Source organism: Periplaneta americana, chromosome 13, assembly GCF_040183065.1.
Source record: "Periplaneta americana isolate PAMFEO1 chromosome 13, P.americana_PAMFEO1_priV1, whole genome shotgun sequence".
Classification (NCBI taxonomy): Eukaryota; Metazoa; Arthropoda; class Insecta; order Blattodea; family Blattidae; genus Periplaneta; species Periplaneta americana.
Window position 1 is genome coordinate 97,131,226 of NC_091129.1, and position 21,310 is coordinate 97,152,535.

Genomic DNA, 21,310 nt, shown 5'->3' on the forward strand with positions numbered 1-21,310 from the left:
TTGTTTACCGGTTACAATTTGTACTGTAGTGTACACTTGAAATGCTCAAAGAATAACTGAAATCTTAAGAAAACCTGAAGAACTCACGTCAAAGAAAAGAAACGTTAACCTTCCATCAGCCCAGGCTTCCCGGAAGACCATTAGGGGATGAGAATGACCTTCAGAAGGCGTGCCAATAGCCACCGCTTTTCATAAAAATAGATTTGCTACATTAAGAGGAATTTTTGTACAGCACCACACAAAATTTTGTGCGTTATACAGCATGACACAAGACTTCACGGTCATGTTGCAAAGGGTGAAAAGAGCTCCAAGCACATGAAATTGAGGTCAAGATTCAAGTTAGACAGGTGGTCAACTTACGGAGTCTATTTATTGTACAATATAAATAGGAAACCCCCGGTTCCTTAGAAAGCTGGTCATGTTACAGAGGTGGTCAACTTCTCAGGTTTTACTGTAGGCCTACTTGGAAAGCTAAATGACTTTTATTCAATGACAGTGAGTCTTATTATTTAAATAAGGGAAGTTCAAAAGGTTTAAGTACAGTATGTCTTCAGTACTTTCACGAAAAATACATTACATATAATTTGCTTTTGAAATAAGAATACTTAGAAAGTACTACTTTTCATGTTCGTCTCATAAATTAGACTTTCATAAGAAAACGTACGATTCACGAAAACTCGCGTGAAAAATATTATCATATTTGAATTTCATTTAACACTAAACGTGTACATGTATATATCTCTATCACAACTAAAAATCATGTTTCAAGTTTATTTCTGGCACGATACTAATAAAACAGCTATATCTATATAATATAGTTTGAAATTACAATTTTTAACGAGGAAATGACAACAGTGGTGACAACAAGATAAAATGAGGCAGTCACGAAGCTCAATTCGTAGTAAATATGCGTCCATAGATAGTTGCTAACCACTAGGATCGCTAATATCGCCTCATTACAGACAATGCGAAATAGTACCGCCACAGTCTATTGTTCCTAACACCTTTACAACTCAAGCTTCGTGACTGTATATACTAGACTGTGATAAAACAGTCATTATTCAGGGTACATACCTTCCTCATGGTTGCTGTGTCCCCGCCGCCTCCGGGGGCGAGCGAGCTGAGTAAAGTGGCTAGTAAGAGCGACCTCTCCAACCAGAGGTGGTCCATAACTCGTCCTCATTGGTCCTGTAACAAGCAATTACAGCATGAGAGTTTCACATAACGAAGACAAACGCAGAAGTTAAAAAGATTCAAAAACAGAAATAGCAAATTGAATTAGAAGTACATCGAATTGTAGTTGATTCATTTTATCACACATGCGAACAAATTTACATAGTAATATGTATGAATCCAATGCCTATCCACTTCACTCGCGTGACTTGGATTCCGCATATTGCGGATAGATGGTAGGACTGTGACCCATTTTCAAGTTGCACACTACTTCGCCGAGCCACGCTATATATGACGTGTATCTGTGGAGCGTTATATAGTGTACTAGTGTGAGTGTATGTGTAAGCGTTTCGTATAAGACAGTGTAGTGTAGGGAATGGGTGAGGATGGTGAGGATGATGAGGAAGGGATAAGGGGGAAACCCGGTGTCTGCACGTAGTCTATTCCTGTCGAATAGCACCAAGGGGACCACCAGGCTTAACGTCCCCATCCAACGGACGAATCACTATCAACAGTGACATATGCCTTCATTTCATATGAGCTGCGAAGATATTTGGAATTTAACCCAGGGATATCGGTGCACAATTTAGTGATTAGAAGTTGTGCACCGCCACTTCTCCTAGTCTCGAAGTAGAAAATCTCTCACAAGCAAACCTTATCATGAGGGTAGATAAAAAAGTTATTTTTTTTTCTTCCACCATGTTAATGTCAAAAAAGTTTCCCTAGGGTCGTTTACAGAAAGAAGACAAAATTTCATAGAAAGATTTATTGGAATAGATACAGCAATTGTTGAGCTATTTTTCAACATATTCCCCACCGGAACTGAGACATTTGTCATACCGTGGAATCACTTTTATACATGTGTCGTAAAAGTCTGACGCGTGGGATCGGAACTACTTTGATAATCGAATGCACCTCTATGCCTGTCCCATGGTATGACATGTCTCAATTCCATATGTTGAAAAATAGCTCAATAGTTGTTATATCTGTTCCAATAAATTTTTCCAGTGAAATTGTGTTTTCTTCCTGTAAACGGCCTCAGGGAAACTTATTTCTTACGGCTCTCGTAATTGTGCTCGAGTGGCCAAAATTTGTATAAACACTAACTTATTTTGATATTAATAACATAGTGGAAGAAAAAAAATAACTTTTTTATCTGCCCCCATGAGAATTTTTGCTTGTCAGCCGAAAATCGAAAGCGCTACCACAGAGCTAACTCGGTGGATCTAGGATGAAATTAATATGACTATAAATATTTCAACAGCTCATTCCCTGGATAGAGTATAACAAGGATTCAATTTTTTTTACTTGGTTATTTTAACGACGCTGTATCAACTACGAGGTTATTTAGCGTCGATGGAATTGGTGATAGCAAGATGATATTTGGCGAGATGAGGCCGAGGATTCGCCATAGATTACCTGACATTTGCCTTATGGTTGGGAAAAACCTCAGAAATAACCCAATCAGGTAATCAGTCCAAGCGGGAATCGAACCCGCACCCGAACGCAAATTCAGATCGGCAGGCAAGCGCCTGAGCCGACCGAGCTACGCCGGTGGTCAAAGATTCTAATACCATATTGGTCCCAAAAGAATACTTTTCTCAGAAAAACATAATTTTCCTCTAAATGTTAACATTGTTTGACTACATAGCCTAAGTATTATCCGTGCGATTCTGATTTTCATTCTTAACACGAGAGAAACTAATGGGTCTAAAAAATGATTTTTCTCTTTGCAGTTATTCAATAAAATGAACGACTTTGTTGCAAATTAAATGAAAATATTAACATATATCTTCATTTCCTGTCATTAGGAAATTTTTCAACTCTACTGCAGTGACTAAGGGACGGAATGCTGCTATTCGAACCTAAGTTCGTTCCGGAGATACACAGACTTTCAGCCTAATTCTCTAATTAACCTTGCACTTAATTACAGAACACGTAATAGCCTTTTTATTTATTTTAACGTATTCTGTTCCCTTTACTCAGCACAGTTATATCACTTCCATCCTGTATAGGCCTACCAGAAAATCTAAATTAGTTTTAATACAACGTCATACCACAATCTAGAATATAGTCACGAAGCTCAATATGTAATAAATATGAATCCATAGATAGTTGCTAATCACTAGGATCGCTAATATCGCCTCATTACAGACAATGCGAAATAGTACCGGCACAGTCTAGTGTTCCTAGGACTCTCACAACTCAAGCTTCGTGACTGTATACACTATACTGTGATCATACTATGTCCAATGTAATTCAGTACGCCAATCACAAACTAGTAATCTTCTGCGATGGTCTAGCTGTTTCTGTGCGTAGGAAAATCCATCGTATACATATGACAGAGTTGAGGTTAATGTAATACAAAATTAGCAATTCAATTAGAAAGAGAGAAAAGTATAAAAATGAACTGAAAATAAATTCATTCTGGAGTCATAAGATGTTAAAGATATAGGCCTACAATGTGGAAAAAGATTGAATCCAAGTTCACGTAACAAAGAAGTAATCTAAGAAACGCACTGGAAATCATTAAAAAAACGAAGAGGAAAGGAAATTGAATGAAAGACAACTAGAGCATAATATATACGTAGACTTAAAAAAAATCAAAGAAATTAAATTACAAACCTTAAATTCAAAGGACGAAAGACAAACAATCCTTTCAACTGATAAAGTAAGAGCTTTTCATGATTTTATACAATAAAATGGAAAAAAAAATTCATAAAAAGACAAAGTAGAACGAATACAAAGCTTTCCTCTATTTGTAATATACAGCAATAATTTTCAATCTTACGCAGACAAAGTCCTAGATTCAAAAAGCAATTCAGATGGAAGCAAGGTCCATAATTCTATTGGAGGTATTGCGACGGAGGCGTATATCGTGTGTGAGGCTATGGGATGCCTTGTTGGATTAGGGATGATGTAACAATAGACACTGACAAAAGTTAAAATATAAAGGCTGCTTTAATGACAAAGCAATAAATAGAACAGAGTAAAACAAATACTTAGGTATACGGGAAAAACGAACAATGTCACATTTCCATTAAGGGTGAAATAATGATCTATTTCAGTATATTACTGCAAAATTTATTGGTGTTTCTACTTGAAATGAAGGAAATGATGAGTCTATCCGTGGTTTTAATTCTCCTTTACCATTTTTGGCAAAAAATATCATTAAAGTTTGTAGTAATACAGTGAATTAGATAACATCAGCCTTAAAGGAATTGTGACATTGTTCGTTTTTCCCGTGTACCCTTCTCTACCTATCATACGTCCATACGGACATACAAACCAAAGAAAAATGACTCATTCACTTATTATATTCCATAGATCTTACATGAGCAATGAAGCTTTAAGATGTGGAACAAGTCAAAATTTTACAATATTACAATTACAATTTTTATAAATTTTTACAATATTTTACAATTTCTACAGTTTTACAAATTAATGATTTTCTACAATCATGAGGAGAGGTCCGAAGATTCGCCAAAAGATTACCCGGCATTTGCCTTTTGGTTGGGGAAAAGCTCGGAAAAACCCAACCAGGTAATCAAATAAATGGGGTGAAATAATCCGTAATACACAAACCCATACAGTCCATAACTCGGAGGAGCTAGTACTCTATATACCAACAGCAACACACTTAAGGCAAATTCACCATGGTCGCTCCGGCACCCCCACCAAACGGTCCTGTGGCAACTCGCCCCGCGCTCAGACATCATAAAGCTCATAATCCGTGTATGGAGCACTCCGCGAATCTTGTGAACAGAAAACAGATATACTGTACTGTAGATAAATTGACTTGATATAAACAAGCGACAAATAAAACCATTACACTGAAATACAATTTATAATATAATAGCTTGCTACAGGTCATGCATTTTGTCAAGACACTCGCGATGCGCAGTAGGGGAGCAACGTTTATGTGGAGGGGGTCGGAGTAGAAGGGAAGGTCGGGCGTTTGTCTACCGAGTTCAAGACAAAGGCTAACCCATTCCCCTATAATTCGTAAGTAGATTCATCCGATCTCGTGCGCAGCTCTGTGGGAAGAGTGGGGGAGTGTCTGGACATAATGCACGATCTGTACGTTGCCTTCCACGCGTCTCTCTACGTAGATCTACTGACGGCACTCTGTCAGTATCTCTCCCCCTCCCCCAACTCTCCGCCCTGTGTATTGCTCTGAATCCACGAACCGTACATCCACTGCTTCAACTGCTGTCAACATTACTGCCGTCGGCAATGAAGTCCGTGCTTTAGCTGAGCTCACAGCAAACAGAACGTACTAAAGGGTAATTCACTACCCTAACTTCCTCCGCCGTAACTGGGCACACTGTAAGCAACACGTACTAGACTATAACTCCATAGTTTTGCTCGAGCACCTGTTCACATCGCTCTCGTACCAATAAGCCTCAGTTCGCTCCACAAGTGCACGTCCATTCGCTACACAGTAACTGTACGCCCGCTGGCACCTCAACGAAAATAGCTACCAAGTCCTGCAGTGTTCATCGTAGTCTGCTGGCTCCTCAACGAATCTCTACAAGGTATCGCCACAGTCTAGTATATACAGTCACGAAGCTTGAGTTGTGAGCGTGCTAGGAACAATAGACTGTGCCGGTACTATTTCGCATTGCCTGTAATGAGGCGATATTAGCGATCCTAGTGGTTAGCAACTATCCATGGATGCATATTTACTACGTATAGAGCTTCATAACTGTATATACTAGACTGTGGTACCGCATTGTTCCTCACAGTCTGCTGGCTTCTAAACGAAAGTCTCCGCCGTAGCTCTAACTATCCGCTGGCTCCTCGACGAATCTCCTCCGATCCAAGTCTTCCGCACGGAAAGTTCTCGAACAGGCAGATAACCAATGAGAGCAAAAGAATCAAAACAACAGGCGACGAATCAGGGCCCAAGGAACGTAGTCTCGTATCAGTCACAAACAAATAGCCGGGACAAAGATAATAATAATCCGGCAGTGCCATCTAAGTCAGAAAAGGAAAAATAAATACAAAAAAAAAAAAATCAAGTGGTATTGAAACTAAACGCCAAAGTATTTTGAACTGTTGTCACTTATTTAAAAAAAAAATGAAGGACAAGCTTCCTATTGACTGAAGAGTCCATTTTTGAACAAAATATCACCGCGGTAAATTTCGCATTTCACTCTGTTGAACCTCAGTATCCGGTGCATCATTCACGATCGAAGTTAAACGTGGTAGTTCACCAAGATAAAAAACCGCGGTAACATGACATATGAATCTTCAAGTTATATCTTTTGTTTCGTTTTCTCTGCCATAAGGTTCCTTATGTGAGTTAAAACATTTTCAAAGCGGGGCTCAAAATGATATTTGCACAGTATCATTGCAAAATGAAGTTTTATTTTAGTATATTTTCTGTAATTGTATTAAAATTACGGTTTTACACTTCTTCAAATAAAATATTAGCTGAGAAAATAATTTTATACAAGTTATGATAGAACAGTGACACAATATCAGCAACCAAATTTCAAGAGAAAGAAGGTCTGTTTTGAGTCTTCTATAGAAATAATTCTACATTTTTATTGTGTTCTGGTGTTTCAGTGTTTCTATATGAAACATCGTTTGTTTGCGTCGGCCTGGTTGACCCAGTTGGTATAGCGCTGGCCTTCTGTGTCCGAGGTTGTGGGTTCGATCCCGAGCCAGATCGATGGCATTTAAGTGTGCTTAACTGTGACAAGCTCATGTCAGTAGATTACTGGCACGTAAAAGAACTCCTGCGGGACAAAATTCCGGCACACCGGCGACGCTGATATAACCTCGGCAGTTGTGAGCGTCGTTAAATAAAACATAACATTTTAAACATTTCGTTTGTTTGCTCTGATCTGATTTCAGAATAGCATAACTTATTTAAACCATTCAAATTGAAGTATTCGCTCCAAACACTTGTAACAGCAAGTTAAACTTCAAACCCTTAGGATTCCTTTCTTTGTAAATAGTTACTAACTTATCCCCTGATATCCAGTACTGAATTAATTGTAAGTGAGGTAGATAGTAAGAGAGATTAAATTTGTCATAGAGTTCGACATTTTTATTACCATAAAAATCGGTTAGTTTTAGCATAAACGAAACGCATTGAAAGCGTAACTCGGCTATCAAGACACTCTCATACTTCACTATTTTAATCAGAAACTGAATGTACTGACCCTGCAACGTGCTGTGCGTTATACACTATACGGGTTATTCCATATGAAATCGATCAGTAAAAAACCTCGCATTTTTTTAATACTCCAATTTTTTCCCTATTTGTACAAGGTGCTGAGGACAGTGCATTTTAAAAAATATACTATCGAAAGTCAAACGGTTTCGTACTATTGCGCGACAAATTTAGCGTATTTGATAAAAACAAGCCTCTTTCAGCGCTTTTTTTTTTATAATTTAGACCGGCCAGAGGCCGTTTACCAAAGTTATCCATTTTGTTTTCGTTTTTCACTTGTTTTCCTTTGTTTACTTATACTAATACAAACACAACACCCATGCCCGAGGCGGGACTCGAACCCACAACCCTTCGGACCAAGCGATAGGGACATGCCGTGCCCCTACCGCTTGAGCCATCCGAGCCGGCTAAGCGCTCAGAACTCTGGAACCATTTACTGCAGAGCATTGAACGGGAGCTCATTTTGAAGCAGACATTTGGTAGGTTATGATAAGACGTAATCCTTATTTTTATTTTATACAGAGAGACAGATAATCTGATTTTACTTACTTTTAGGCTTTTTGCCCATTTGTAAAAATGTAAAAAAAATTGAGAAAAAACCCTGCATTATTAAGAGGGATTCGTCATTGTTTGTTTAGTGGCTCGGTAATAAGTTTGGAGGGTATTAAATAAATTATTTTCACACGCCTGGACTTGAACGGCGCAGTACCGCACGCACTGGCCGAGAGCTGAAGATAAGCGAGCGTTGGGCGTCATTTTACTCCTGTGTTTATGAAAACTTGTGATAAAGCTAGCCCAGCTATGTGCTACTAGACGAAACATCACGTGTTTGTCTCCTGGCCTTGCTTGTCTCGGCTAAATCCCGGCTCACAGTCAGCTGGTTACTTCACGTGTACTATTTATTTTCTTTATTTGATATTTTCAATACTTTCTTAACAACGGTGCACCAGTAAAAAATGTGTGTTTATTTGTACTTTCAATGCGAAATCTAACCATATATTTTAAAAATATTTTTTCGTGGGCAAAGGTGCCTTAATGAAGAAAAATCTAAATTTCCCCATTTCCATAAAAAGTAAGGAAAACTGTTTACATGTCAATATAAACTTTAATTTCTCAGCATCAAAATAAACCATGAGTTTGATCATTGGGTGAAAGGGTTTCGGAGCCACAACAGTTTAAAGTTGCTAATTTTATGAAAATACGAAAATTTTAAATATTTTTAATTTAAACACTATGAAGTTCTGATGCCTCAAACTTTGCACAAAGCATTGTATCACAGTTGTCAACGGACAGAAAAAGTTTCATTGTATTTAAAAATTGCAAGGTCAAGTTGCTCTGTATTTCGGTCGATTTGAGATGGAATAGCCCGTACACAGCTAATCTGGATCTATTGGATCGGTTACCAAACATTGGACCCTAGTCATAACCTACACTAATGCTTATGTTAAATTTATTACTCAAAGTGATGAGAGAAATAAGCTATTTGAGTTTTGGTACGTCTATTGTACTTGAATCATCCTGTATTCGCTTCCAAGCGAAATATTTCGAATTGATTTCGGAATAAGAGGAAAGGGAAGGTAGTGGAAGAGGTAGTGCATAGGGAATAGAAGAAAAGAGATTCAGATTTTGGAAAACTAAACACAAAAGCTGCTCGCTTTAATGCAGTCAACAAACAACATGATGTTTACAACTGACAGTAGACGAGCTACTCTTCAGTAGAAGCCGTAGCCGACTCCCAGGAGGGCTCCGCCGTGGGTCTGCACCCTGGCTGAAGAGCTAGCAGCGAAGGGGGAGTGCGCTTGCAGGACTCCTTCGGAGTGGTAAGCAGAGGGGTACAGCAGCTGTGCGGAGGCCACGGCGAGCACCACCACGAAAAAGAAAGCCACCTGCAAGAACATACCAGTCATCAAATATCCACTCTCGAGTCTTCAACATTTTTTTTACTTAGTTATTTGACGATATTGAAGTACTCGGTTATTAATATTCCATACTGTAGATTACATAACAGCAACACAAACTTTTCTGTTATGGGGATGAAATTATAGGCTATAATAAGCTTCTCAGTCAATATTATAAGTTAGCAATGAATAGCTTTAAAACTAGATTTTATAAATTAAATAATCCTTTATACTCTGTTGGTGAGTTTAACACAAAATTGAACGAAATTGGTTTTTTAATAAACACAATTAGATTTAGTTCTAATTAATACATTAAGTGTGAAGGGTTTTAATTAACTTTTATAGTATCAACATATTTCGTGTTTTCACTGTTTAAAATAAATTTCACTGTTTCAATTATATTTGTGTTTTTTGTTCAAGTGTACTGTATGTTTTTCAAATATATTGCATGTTTTTCAAATGTATTATATGTTTTTCAATATATCTGTAACGAAGCGAATTACTGTATGTCTAATGGCATAATAAATTGAATTGAATTATTTAATGTCGATTGAATTGTCGGTGGCGAGATGGTATTTGGCGCGATAAGGCCGAGGATTCGTCATAGTTGTCTGACATTCGCCTTACGGTTGGGAAAACCTCAGAAACAACACAACCAGTATCTCGAAAACAGGTTTTTGGCGGTTGGTCTCTTATTGCAGAACTACACAGCTGATGAATTGTTTATGCTTGTGAATTGAATTATTCTACTTAATTTGAAATGTTCAATTTTATATAGCTCAACTAAAACATGTTTTTTATATTGACTTAATCTGTCTACTATGCATTGTATATATTTTTCTTCAGCATAACTGATTAATTTGTATATGCTGCAAATTGAATAGTAGACTGTATAGCTCAACTGATGACTTGTTTAAGCTTATAAATTGAATTAATCTACTTGATAAGAATTGTACAATTTTGTATAACTTAATGAAAATATGTTTGTAAATTGAATTAATTTGTTTACTATGCATTGTATATGTTTGTATAGCTAGTTTGACTGATGAATTGTATATGCTATAAATTGAATTAACCTACTTGATATGAATTGTACAAATTTGTATAGCTTAACGAAAGTATGCTTGTTAATTGAATTAATCTGTTTACTTTGTATTTTATATGTTTCTATAGTTTGGCTGATGAATTGTATATGCTTTAAATTGAATAATATTCTGTATACCTCTATTGATGAATTGTTTATGTTTGTAATTTGAAGTAATTTTCATGATGTGTATTATCAGTTTTTGTATATCTCAACTGATTGAATTGTTTATGCCTTAAATTGAATTAACTTACTTGTTATGTACCATATTTTATAGCTCAACTGATGAATAATCGTTTACGTTTATAAATTTAATAATCTGATTGGCTATGTACTGTGTATTTTAGTAGAACCATCAATGTAGCTCAGTCGGCAAACTCGCTAGCCTGCTGATCCGGAGCTGCGCTCGGGCTTGGGTTGGATCCCCCATTTGGTCTCAGAGTCAACATTCCCTCACAAATGCGATCTGGGAATATTGTACACTCCATAACTCCATTTTCATACTAAATCTTTGTCTTTTCTTTCCTAGAATTCATTATTCCAACGCATATTTCAGAAGCTTGACTGGCGGCAGTCTTTTCAGGCATATTGTTTGGTCAGGTATTCCATTTGAACTAACGTCTGACAAATATACAGTGTCTCCCAAGAGACAGTCTCTTCTACGGATGTTCAAACTGTCCATGCATTTCATACAACGACGTACCGGTACACCAGATTTAAAAGTATATGACAGGTAAAGTATATCATCATTAATAACATCAAATGAATGTTCACGAATGGTAAATCTCCTATTAATATGACAGTAATATTGAGGGGAAACTGACATTTGTGAAACTCTGTATAAGCCCTTTATAATGAAAGTATTGTGCCGTGTACTGATTGTAGGTATATAAATCTTTTAGAATGATGAAAACAATGCATCTACCGATAGAAAAATCTTGTATTTAATTTTTTAGAACCTGCAACACTAGAGATACACGTATGTACTTACTAAAAGAAGGTGTTGAGAACTTACCAGCTTCATCATGTTGATTGTGTTGTGTTTAGCTTCTCGTAGAGCGAGCAACTGATGCCTTGCCACTGCCCGGCGGGAATTTTTATAGTGCTGGAGTAGGAAGTTCAGGTCCAATGTCGCGATTGTTGACCAAGGCCCGGCCACGCCCGCCGCACCCGCGACGACCTTGCTCTTCGCGCCTGACCCAAATCTGGCCAACAGCGACCACAGCAACGACCTCTTGGGCCAGTGAATTATTCATAATTCGCTGTCCAGTGTTTTGACCGAATGCTGCTTTCTTGCGGTTGAGTAGAACGGCTTTTAATTGCAGCGACCACCTTCTGGCAGCGCAGAACTTTAGCCGTGATCCAGGGAGAACGCAGAAATCAACACTTCAGTGCAGTGTAACAGGGGTTCTCGTATCGCAGACCACAAATCCGATCCAAGAAGTTGACTGGAATCATATTTGTGGAAAAGATTGACCGAAAACAATTTTTCTCTGGATTCTCCAATCCCTCTCGACTTCACGAATTTAATTGAATCAACACTGTCAATTTTACCTTTATGTTTTACTCATTTTATGCAACTTAATTGCATAAAAAAGTATGTTATAGAGTGATAAAATACCTTAAAGGAATGCGATGCTGAGGTTTGATTAATTTTGGCCATTTTCTTCACTTCTTAAGTATGTTGTAAAAAATCTACGGTTTTTTAGGAAAAAAATTAAAATAAAAATTTACAAACATATTTTATTTCTTACTTTCCAGTAAGTAACCATTTTTAAGGTAATGATTGCCATTTCAATTTAGCAATACCGTAAAATAATAATAATAATAATAATAATAATAATAATAATAATAATAATAATAATAATTATTATTATTATTTTTACGGTATTGCTAAATTGAAATGGGAATCATTACCTTAAAAATGGTTATTTACTGGAAAGTAAGAAATAATAATAATAATAATAATTATTATTATTATTATTTTTACGGTATTGCTAAATTGAAATGGGAATCATTACCTTAAAAATGGTTATTTACTGGAAAGTAAGAAATGAAATATATTTATAAATTTTTATTATTATTATTATTATTATTATTATTATTATTGTTATTGTTGTTATTATTAATTTATAGTTTTATATATTTATAAATTATTCTTATTATTATTATTATTATTATTATTATTATTATTATTATTATTATTATTATTTGCTCTACTTTAATCTATGGATCAGAAGCTTTGACTTTGACAAAAAAAGATGTTCAACGTATAACTACAAATGAAATTAAATTCATGAGAAAACCGGCGCGATACACACTTTGGATTACAAAACGAAATACAGAAATTTTGAAAGAATTCAACTTCCAACCTATATTAAATTTTCTTCAGATCTATAGAGTTAATTGGAAACATGTCGAGAGAATGCCAACAGAAAGATAGCCAATGGCAGTGCTACATTACAGCTCTTCTGGACAACGATCTGTTGGAAGACCATTAAAATGATGGCATGAGACCAATGAGACCGCAACAGACCACTAGGTCTAGTGCTCAAATTGGATGAAAATTATTATTATTATTATTATTATTATTATTATTATTATTATTATTATTATTATTATTATTACTCGAATTTTAGGTGCTAAAAATCGGGAAAATATTTCTTTTCTATGTGTTAAATATCGGAAAAGTGTGTGAAAAAAGGGAAAAATATTTAATTAAGTTTAAATTATTTTCTGTGAATGTAAAAAAATATGGAGTACTCAATCAGTATAAATTATGCTGTCTCGCCAACTGCTGACGAATTACAGTACACAATGAGATTCATCCTGAAGTTGTCCATCACAAAATTGATGATTGTCGCGGAACACTGTCTTGTACTGGGAAAAAGAGCGCCCTGCTATTGAGAAATAACATGCACTCCCTAGAGACGTTTATGATTGCAAACGAAAACAGAAGGAACTGATGTTTTTGAAATTATTGCTTCCTGAATCAGCATTATGATAACTTACAAGGCACTTCTAAATGACACATCAATTTTTATGTGTGTTAGTTACAGTACAATTTTTTTAGTAGTGACAGCTCTTATCGCTTGTGGTGAGAGAGCAGACTACAGTTCTACAGGTCCACAGATAGGCAATTCCGAGAAACACCTGTCAGCTGTCTAAGCAACTACACTGAACATTCAAGTGATCCAGAATGGACCTTTTGTGGAACAGTACTTGATGAAAACTTAACTTTTATGTATTTTATGTGAAAATTTAAAAATATGTATTTACATAAAAAATTAAAAATATGTTTTGCTCAGGCGACCTTGTCCGAAACTAAAAAAACAATTACGATTTTCTATTACAGTGAAAATAAAATATTTGTTTACCTAAGAATCCTAGGCATTATTATTATTATTATTATTATTATTATTATTATTATTATTATTATTATTATTATTATTATTATTATTCCAAAGTTTCAAAATTAAGTAAAGTGATACATATCAAAATACAAGTATATTTATATTAACACATAATTTTTAACAGAGAGATTCTTATCAGTGGAGGAAGGGGTACAAAACTCTTTCACTTTAATTTTAATAGGCCCAATAAATTTAAAAAAATCTAAGTTGAAAAGAAAATAAATGATAAATGTTGTACGAAAAAGCTTGTGTATAGACCATGAAGATTTACTTTCACATTTTCCATTCAAACAGAAAATTATTAGTCATTATAACCAAGACAGCCTTAATCTACGAGATAAATAATACATGATACATTATGGCACATGAATTTTACTAAGCAGCAAAGAAGTCACCATTTGTTAATCTCCAAGGTCGGGCATCTGAAGGTGTTCTACTATAAAGGGGACTGATAATGAAACTATTGCTTTTGATATATCGTTTCATAATGTCGAATCTTAGAGGTCACTCGCTAAAGTGGCAGAAGAAAACAGATCTGGCAGTGAAAAGAACGCAAACAAAGAATTATTTATATGTCATATAGATATAGAAGGATGTGACAAGTTACTTTGATATACAGAGTGTAACGAAAATTGTGGGCAAACTTTCAGATATGATTCCTCATATATATAGAAGAAAAAATAGTTATATCAACATAGTTCTGGAAATGCTTGGTTTGTGCAAGTATGATCATAGTGCACTCCCATACGTTTGTTTGCTGAAATTATTATAATGCATTCTGTTTATGTTTCCTTAAATTAACTGTTCAAAATGTCCATCTCCTGCTTGAATACAGGTCTCCGTTCGTCGTCTCATCGAGAACAGAACATGCTTGGCCTCCACGCTCACCAGATCCCAACCCACTACATTTCTTCCTGTGTATGTATACAAGTCATTAGCGTAATTGTCTTCTGCGGATAATGAAGGAAACCTCCGTAGCGGATTCTACAAGGCAGTCAGACGAAGACATTCCAGAAATTTAGGAGCATAATACAGGCTGTAATCTTCAAAAAATTAATTTGCCGTTAGGAAAGTTACAAATGGCACAGTAACATCATTTCAAAAAACGTGGTCTTATGAACGTTCGATATATTTAACTAACATTAACCAGTATTATTAAAATCTCCCATTACCGCAAGCAAATGCTGCAGAAAGTACTACGAGCGTGAAAAAAAATAGATTCTACGAAATAATATATTTTTACAATTACATTGAATAACAAGAATTTTGCTCCGACTTAAAACAATGTGTCCCTTATGCTTTGGTGTGCGCTGAATCCGAAAATACATCTCTTTTCTTCGTATCACGTAAGGATTTTAAGATATACTCTTTCACTTTTCGATAAGTACTCTCCCAGAAAACATCTGGCACGGGTTGGGGATTATAAACTAAAAAACAAAAGCCAATGCATTTTATGAGTTTATGACCTATTTCCGGTTTCTTATGGTTGTTGGTATGTTCTTTTGTACTTCTAATAAATAAACAGATATTGGTCCCTTCTATTCAGTAAATTTCATAACAGTTCAAAGTGAGGTCTACGCAATGAACAAACAAAGGCGTAGTTTTCAGTGTTTAAAAGGAAAGTTTACCAGTTAGAGTGATGCCAAGTTAAAAGAGGTCATTATTATCAGCCCACAAATTCGCAAAGTTATGGCTGCCTCTTTGTTTGAGGAAAAACTTTCCGTTACAGAAAAAATGACATGGCGCGCTTTCAAAGATGTTTGCTCAAATTTCCTTGGAAATTCTAGGGCAGACAACTACATCGAACTTGTGCAAACCATGTTAAGTACATATGAGAAAATTGGGTGTAACATATCTCTCAAAATACACTTTTTACATTCTCATTTGGATTTCTTTCATCCTAACCTTGGAGCGGTAAGCGACGAGCATGGGAAAAGATTTCATCGAGAAATATCTGAAATGGAAAGGCGATATAAAGGAAGATCATCATCCAGCATGCTTGTAGACTACGAGTATTGTTGGTTCTTTGTAAAATTCAGTCCCCGGTGTAGTTATAAACGGAAGTCATCCAGAAAATTCTTTTAAATGGTGAGTTCAAAATCCGAGATTTTTCTCTTTATACACATGAAATATTTTTATTGTGTTTTTTGCGTTTTGAACTATGCAACATCATTTTTGTCTCCAGTACACATTTTGTAAGTATTATGAGGCATTTTGAATCCCTAGTCTGTTGTAATTTTATCAGTAGCAGTGAAAAATAAAAAAAGGGAAGTTTCTTCATAAAAAAACATTCAATTCACTTTCCACAGAAATGGTACGTGATGGGGCAATTTGGATTTCAAATTTAGATTTAGGGCACAGATATTAGTAATATTCACCTATTTTTATTTCTTGAGCAAGACAAAAAGTAAACATTTGTTGTGCAGTGATGTCAAAATATTACAATGTTTAGAGTAATCCATGTATGAATTCAAAAGATGAAATTTGTAAATTCGTTTAATATTTAATATAATTTTATACGAAATTGAATATCTTTTGTGCCATTGTTAAGCATACATTTTACTACATTGTTCAGTTAAAGAAATCTAAATTGAAAGGCGATTCATAGGTTCCTAAAACAATGTTTCCACCCCAATTGAAATAATATGTGCAGTTCAATTCAACATCCTTGCAGGTTTTGCTTGTTGACATTAATAACTTGACTTTGAATCGTGTTAAGGACGGTCTGAAGTCAAGAGGAAGGCCCTGGCTCGATTTCGTGTATCAAGCACGACTACTTGCACAAGCCCTGGTCTGAAGGCCGCGCTCTTGGCATTGTGTGGGAGAGCAACTTAATACGCAGATTAATTAACGCTGATACCGGAAGAAATGATATACTGATTGATATTAATACCTCGGAGTGGTTTCATTAGGTATTCTGAAAGAAAGTGGTCTTTCAGTTAAAAGTGCAACAAAGAGGTTTAATGATTACTGTAAGCTTTCAGGAAGTTCCATACAGGTATGATATTTCTTTCCTTTGTTTACAAAATCAGTTATGTCTCACGTGAGTATCTCGTGATCTGAAAATGAGACAACTTAAGGCAGGCGATGCGATGGGTGAAGTTCCTATTTATATATATATATATATATATATATATATATATATATATATATATATTTTAAGCTAGAGGATTTATTTTTTGTTACTTCTAATGATATTAGTAATTATATGTTTAAGTTTCATGTTTACAGGTTCAGTACGCCTACTTTAATAGTTACTTAAATAAAAATATAATTAGCATATTCCCAAAATTTCTCTTCTTCCCCAAATTTTAATTAATATGTCTGATTTTTTTCACAATTATTTCGATCCCTTTAGAAAGTTCCTATGTTCGTACACTTTTTAGTTTTATCTCGTAAGAACAGGAACAAGTCTAGTCTATTGTTTTTAAATTTTATAATATTTACACAGTGCATGCACACATTTTATTTTCTTATTAAAAATTATAACAATACCAAGAAATGTAACAAGTTCAGGACTATCAGCCTGGTATCGCACTCGACAAAGATTCTCCTACGAATACTGAATCGACGTTTATACTCTAAGAAGGAAGGACAGTTGAAAGAAGAGCAAATTGACCTCAGAAAGGGAAAAAGTACGAGAGATGCAATTGGACTATTACGAACAATCAGCGAAAGATACCTCGAGAAGAATGAATAAGTGTATATAGTATTTGTGGACTTAGAAAAGACATTTGACGGAGTTGATTAGAATAAACTGATGGGAATCCTGAAGAAAAGAGGTATGGACTGGAAAGAGAGGAGGCTGTTCAGTAATCCTTATATGAAATAACGAGTCAAAATCAGGATACGAGAAGAAATGTCAGAAGGAAGAGAAATAGGGAGAGGAGTAAGTCAAGAATGTCCTTCATCACCTACCCTGCTCAACATCTACTTGGAGGATTTGGGGAAGAACTGTTTTCAGAACATGGGAGGGATGATAGTACGAGAAAGCAGAATTAAGTGCATAAGATTTGCTGATGATATGGCGTTGTTAGCACAAGAGAAGACGACACTAAGGGACATGTTACTGGAGCTAAATAATAGCTGTCATCAGTATGGGATGAAGGTAAATTCAAACAAGACGAAGACCATGGTCATAGGAAGAAAAGTAAAGAAGGTAAACTTGCGAATTTTAAATGAGGCAGTAGAGCAAGTGGATAGCTTCAGATACTTGGGGTGTACTATAAGCAGTAACATGGACTGCAGCCAGGAAGTCAAAAGGAGGATAGCAATTGCAAAACAAGATTTTAATAGAAAAAGGAGCATCTTCTGCAGACCTCTGCAAAAGAGCTAAGGAAGAGACTAGTGAAGTGCTTTGTGTGGAGTGTGACATTGTATGCAGCAGAAACATGGACATAACGTCGAAGTGAAGAAAAGTGACTAGAAGCATTTGAAATGTGGATATGGAGAAGAATGGAACATATGAAATGGACAGAGAGAATAAGAAATGAAGCTGTGTTGGAAAGAATGGGTGAAGAATGAATGATGCTGAAACTGATCAGGAAGAGAAAAAGGAATAGGTTGGGTCACTGCCTACTGGAGGATATACTGGAAGGAATGGTGAACGGGGAAAAATTCGGGGCAGAAAAAGATATCAGATGATAGACGACATTAAGATATATGAACCATATGCAGAGACTAATAGGTAGAAAATAGAAAAGATTGGAGCATGCTGGGTTTGCAGTGAAATACCTGAAAAATTTCAGGACACTATGTAGCCTATGTATATATATGTAATAATGCCACAACCGCTCTAGGATTCTAAAAACTTCGTCTAAGTGTAAAGTAGGAACTACAGATTCGTTCACTTCAAAAAATTTACAAATTTTAACCCATCCCCTTCCTTAATAGAATATGAAACTCAGTTCTGCAATTCAAAAGAAATTTCTGAAACATCTATGTTATAGTGTATGTGGTCGGTCGGTTTTACTAAACAAATACATAAAGAAAAAACTAAAGAAAAACTGTGTATTCTTTAGGTTTATGGATTATATAACACTTGTACTCTATACTTGGAGTAGCTGAGTGGCTTCGTTAGAAACTGTGAGTGTGTATGCGGTTGAATCTCATTCAATTTTCACTCCTTATCGTACAATGACAACAAGCCATCTTAGGCAGTTTGAAAATACTTTGATCGACGTCTGGCCTAACATTCAACAGTTTTAATATTCATTCATCAATGTTGTTATTCACGTAAGTTCTCACACACAATATAGTGTTTGTGTATTTTATATTATATATATTGCCACATAAAATATGGAAATTTCAACAGATAAAACAAAAATTATGACACTTTGTGGGAAATACCCAATACAAAGTAAAATTTGTCTCGATAATAAAATATTAGAAAGATGTAATAGTTTCTCATATTTAGGTTACAATCTTTCCATTTTTTAAGAATTGGACATATCACAGAAAATTAATAAATACACAAGAGCTATGGGCATTATAAATAGTGTGATGAAACCATCCTTGGTTCAGAAACACACCCGCATACATCTCTACAACACATTGGCACGACCGATGCTCGGCTATGGCAGCGAAGCATGGACACTGAGGAATGCAGATAAAAGCAGAATAACGGCTTGTGAAATGCGTTTCATGCGAAGAGCAGCGGGATATACTAAATGGTATCTGAAAAGAAATTGTGAAATTTTAAAGGAACTAAAAACTCAACCAGTTTTAGACTACATTGTTCAATATCAGTCTAATTGGAAACATCATTTGGAAAGAATGAGTAATAGTAGACTCCCAAAGACAATTTATGTTTATGTACCACATGGCCAAAGATCTGTGGATCGTCTTGCTAGGAGATGGCGTGGCCAACAGTTGTCAAGAAGAAGAAGAAGAAGGAGAAGAAGAAGAAGAAGAAGAAGAAGAAGAAGAAGAAGAAAGGTTTAATTTGAAACATACTCCTTCTTTTCCATATAATCCATTTTTATCACATTCATTGTCATCACAATTTATTTATTTTTATTTTATTTTTAACTTTTGAATTTGATTTTTGATATTGTTATTCCAGCCTGATTATGCCCCTGGAGGGCGAAAACGTTTGCACTTGCAATAAAAGGCATATAAATGTTACGTAAATATTTCCTGTTAAGCCATTAAGATTTATTACTGAAAATTATTGACATAAGTATATATAGCAATTGGCTTACCTGAACATCAACATGAATTGTAAATTACAGTTTCCTTGCCAGATCCGCTAATGGACTTGCGACCTTAAAATATTAAGAAGCCTCTTGTTTTGCAAATTAAAGGGATTATATCTGCGCTAGTAACCTGTGTGTGTTGGAATACACACTTCGGTATAATTTTCTTTAAAGCGTCTCATTTCCAGTTCACTGCTCTCCCTTGTTAGTCTAGTGTCAAGTTCGTTTCTAATGAGTGTCGTTCTTCCAGCGGTTGCTAGCTTGTTATAAAGGCTATCTATGAATATATTTGCTCAATAATTTATACACAGAGACTACTTCTCTTATTTTAAAGAAAATCGACTAACAACTAATCCCGAAGTGTGACTTCAAAAGTTGGCATTCCTGCATGAAAGCCAAACCTTAATGAATTATTGACCTCACGTAAAGGAAACTCTATGTATACAGAACATAATTACAAACTTTAATTGACAAACTTCACCAAGAATTAAGTAATGTGTCAGCTAATGATAGATTAAGTTTTATCTAGTGTTGTGCTAAGCGAGATTTAAACCTATGAAACATATTACGCGAAACAAGAAGAGATGCAGTGATATGCAAATGTTTCTTTTAGCAGTAGGCCTAATTACAACTTACGAAAGACATTAATCTTTAGAATGTTACTTAATTTAAATAACTATGGTCAAAAATATTATGCAATACATAATTATGTGTGATAAATGCATTAACAAAATGGCTGAAATAGAAAAAACTCGACTTCGTCTGGTTTTTTTTCTAATTTTTTCTTGATTTCGTAATAACAAACTTACCACACTTGTATCGTAATGTTGTGGAAGTATTGACATTATCTAAGTATTAAATACCGTCGAAGCTGAATCCATAATTTGCAAAGAATTTCTAAATGTAGATTCGCTAAAACATAGTTTTTTCAAATGAAACACAGACTTAGACTTTTATACGCCGCCGTGTGAAAATATGTAAGCATATTATTAATACACTGCAAACATGCCATAGGGTGAAATGGGTGTACAAATAGTTCCCTCCAGCATTAAAGTAATAGTCCCAAAAGTGTACTAGTCTTTCGGTACCAGCTACGAAGAAACTAGCCTGTTGCTACTGAAACCACATCTTTTACTTCCTGGTTGGAGTTAAACCAAAGTTCCTTCAAACATCTTTTCATATGTCCAAAGATACGGAAGTGACAGGGTGACAAATCGGGACTGTAATGAGCATGTTCCAGTGTCTCCCATCTGAATTTTCGCAGGGTTGAATGTATCCATGTGAAACCTCATTTCACTTTCGTGCTTCTATTCTTATCACACACGTCGACACTGAACGACCAGGGTTGCCATGAGGCA

At 35.4% G+C, this 21,310-nt stretch overlaps 1 protein-coding gene across 1 annotated transcript in view; it reads right to left on the reverse strand.

The window, feature by feature from the left end:
• Nucleotides 1–21,310, reverse strand: part of LOC138712147 (probable G-protein coupled receptor CG31760) — a 395,270-nt gene that overhangs the window by 156,598 nt on the left and 217,362 nt on the right. Inside the window, exon 2 of the mRNA XM_069843619.1 lies at nt 1,075–1,188. Within this exon, the coding sequence (XP_069699720.1) occupies nt 1,075–1,170 (96 nt within the window). The 5' untranslated portion in view covers nt 1,171–1,188. The remainder of the gene's footprint in view (nt 1–1,074; nt 1,189–21,310) is intronic.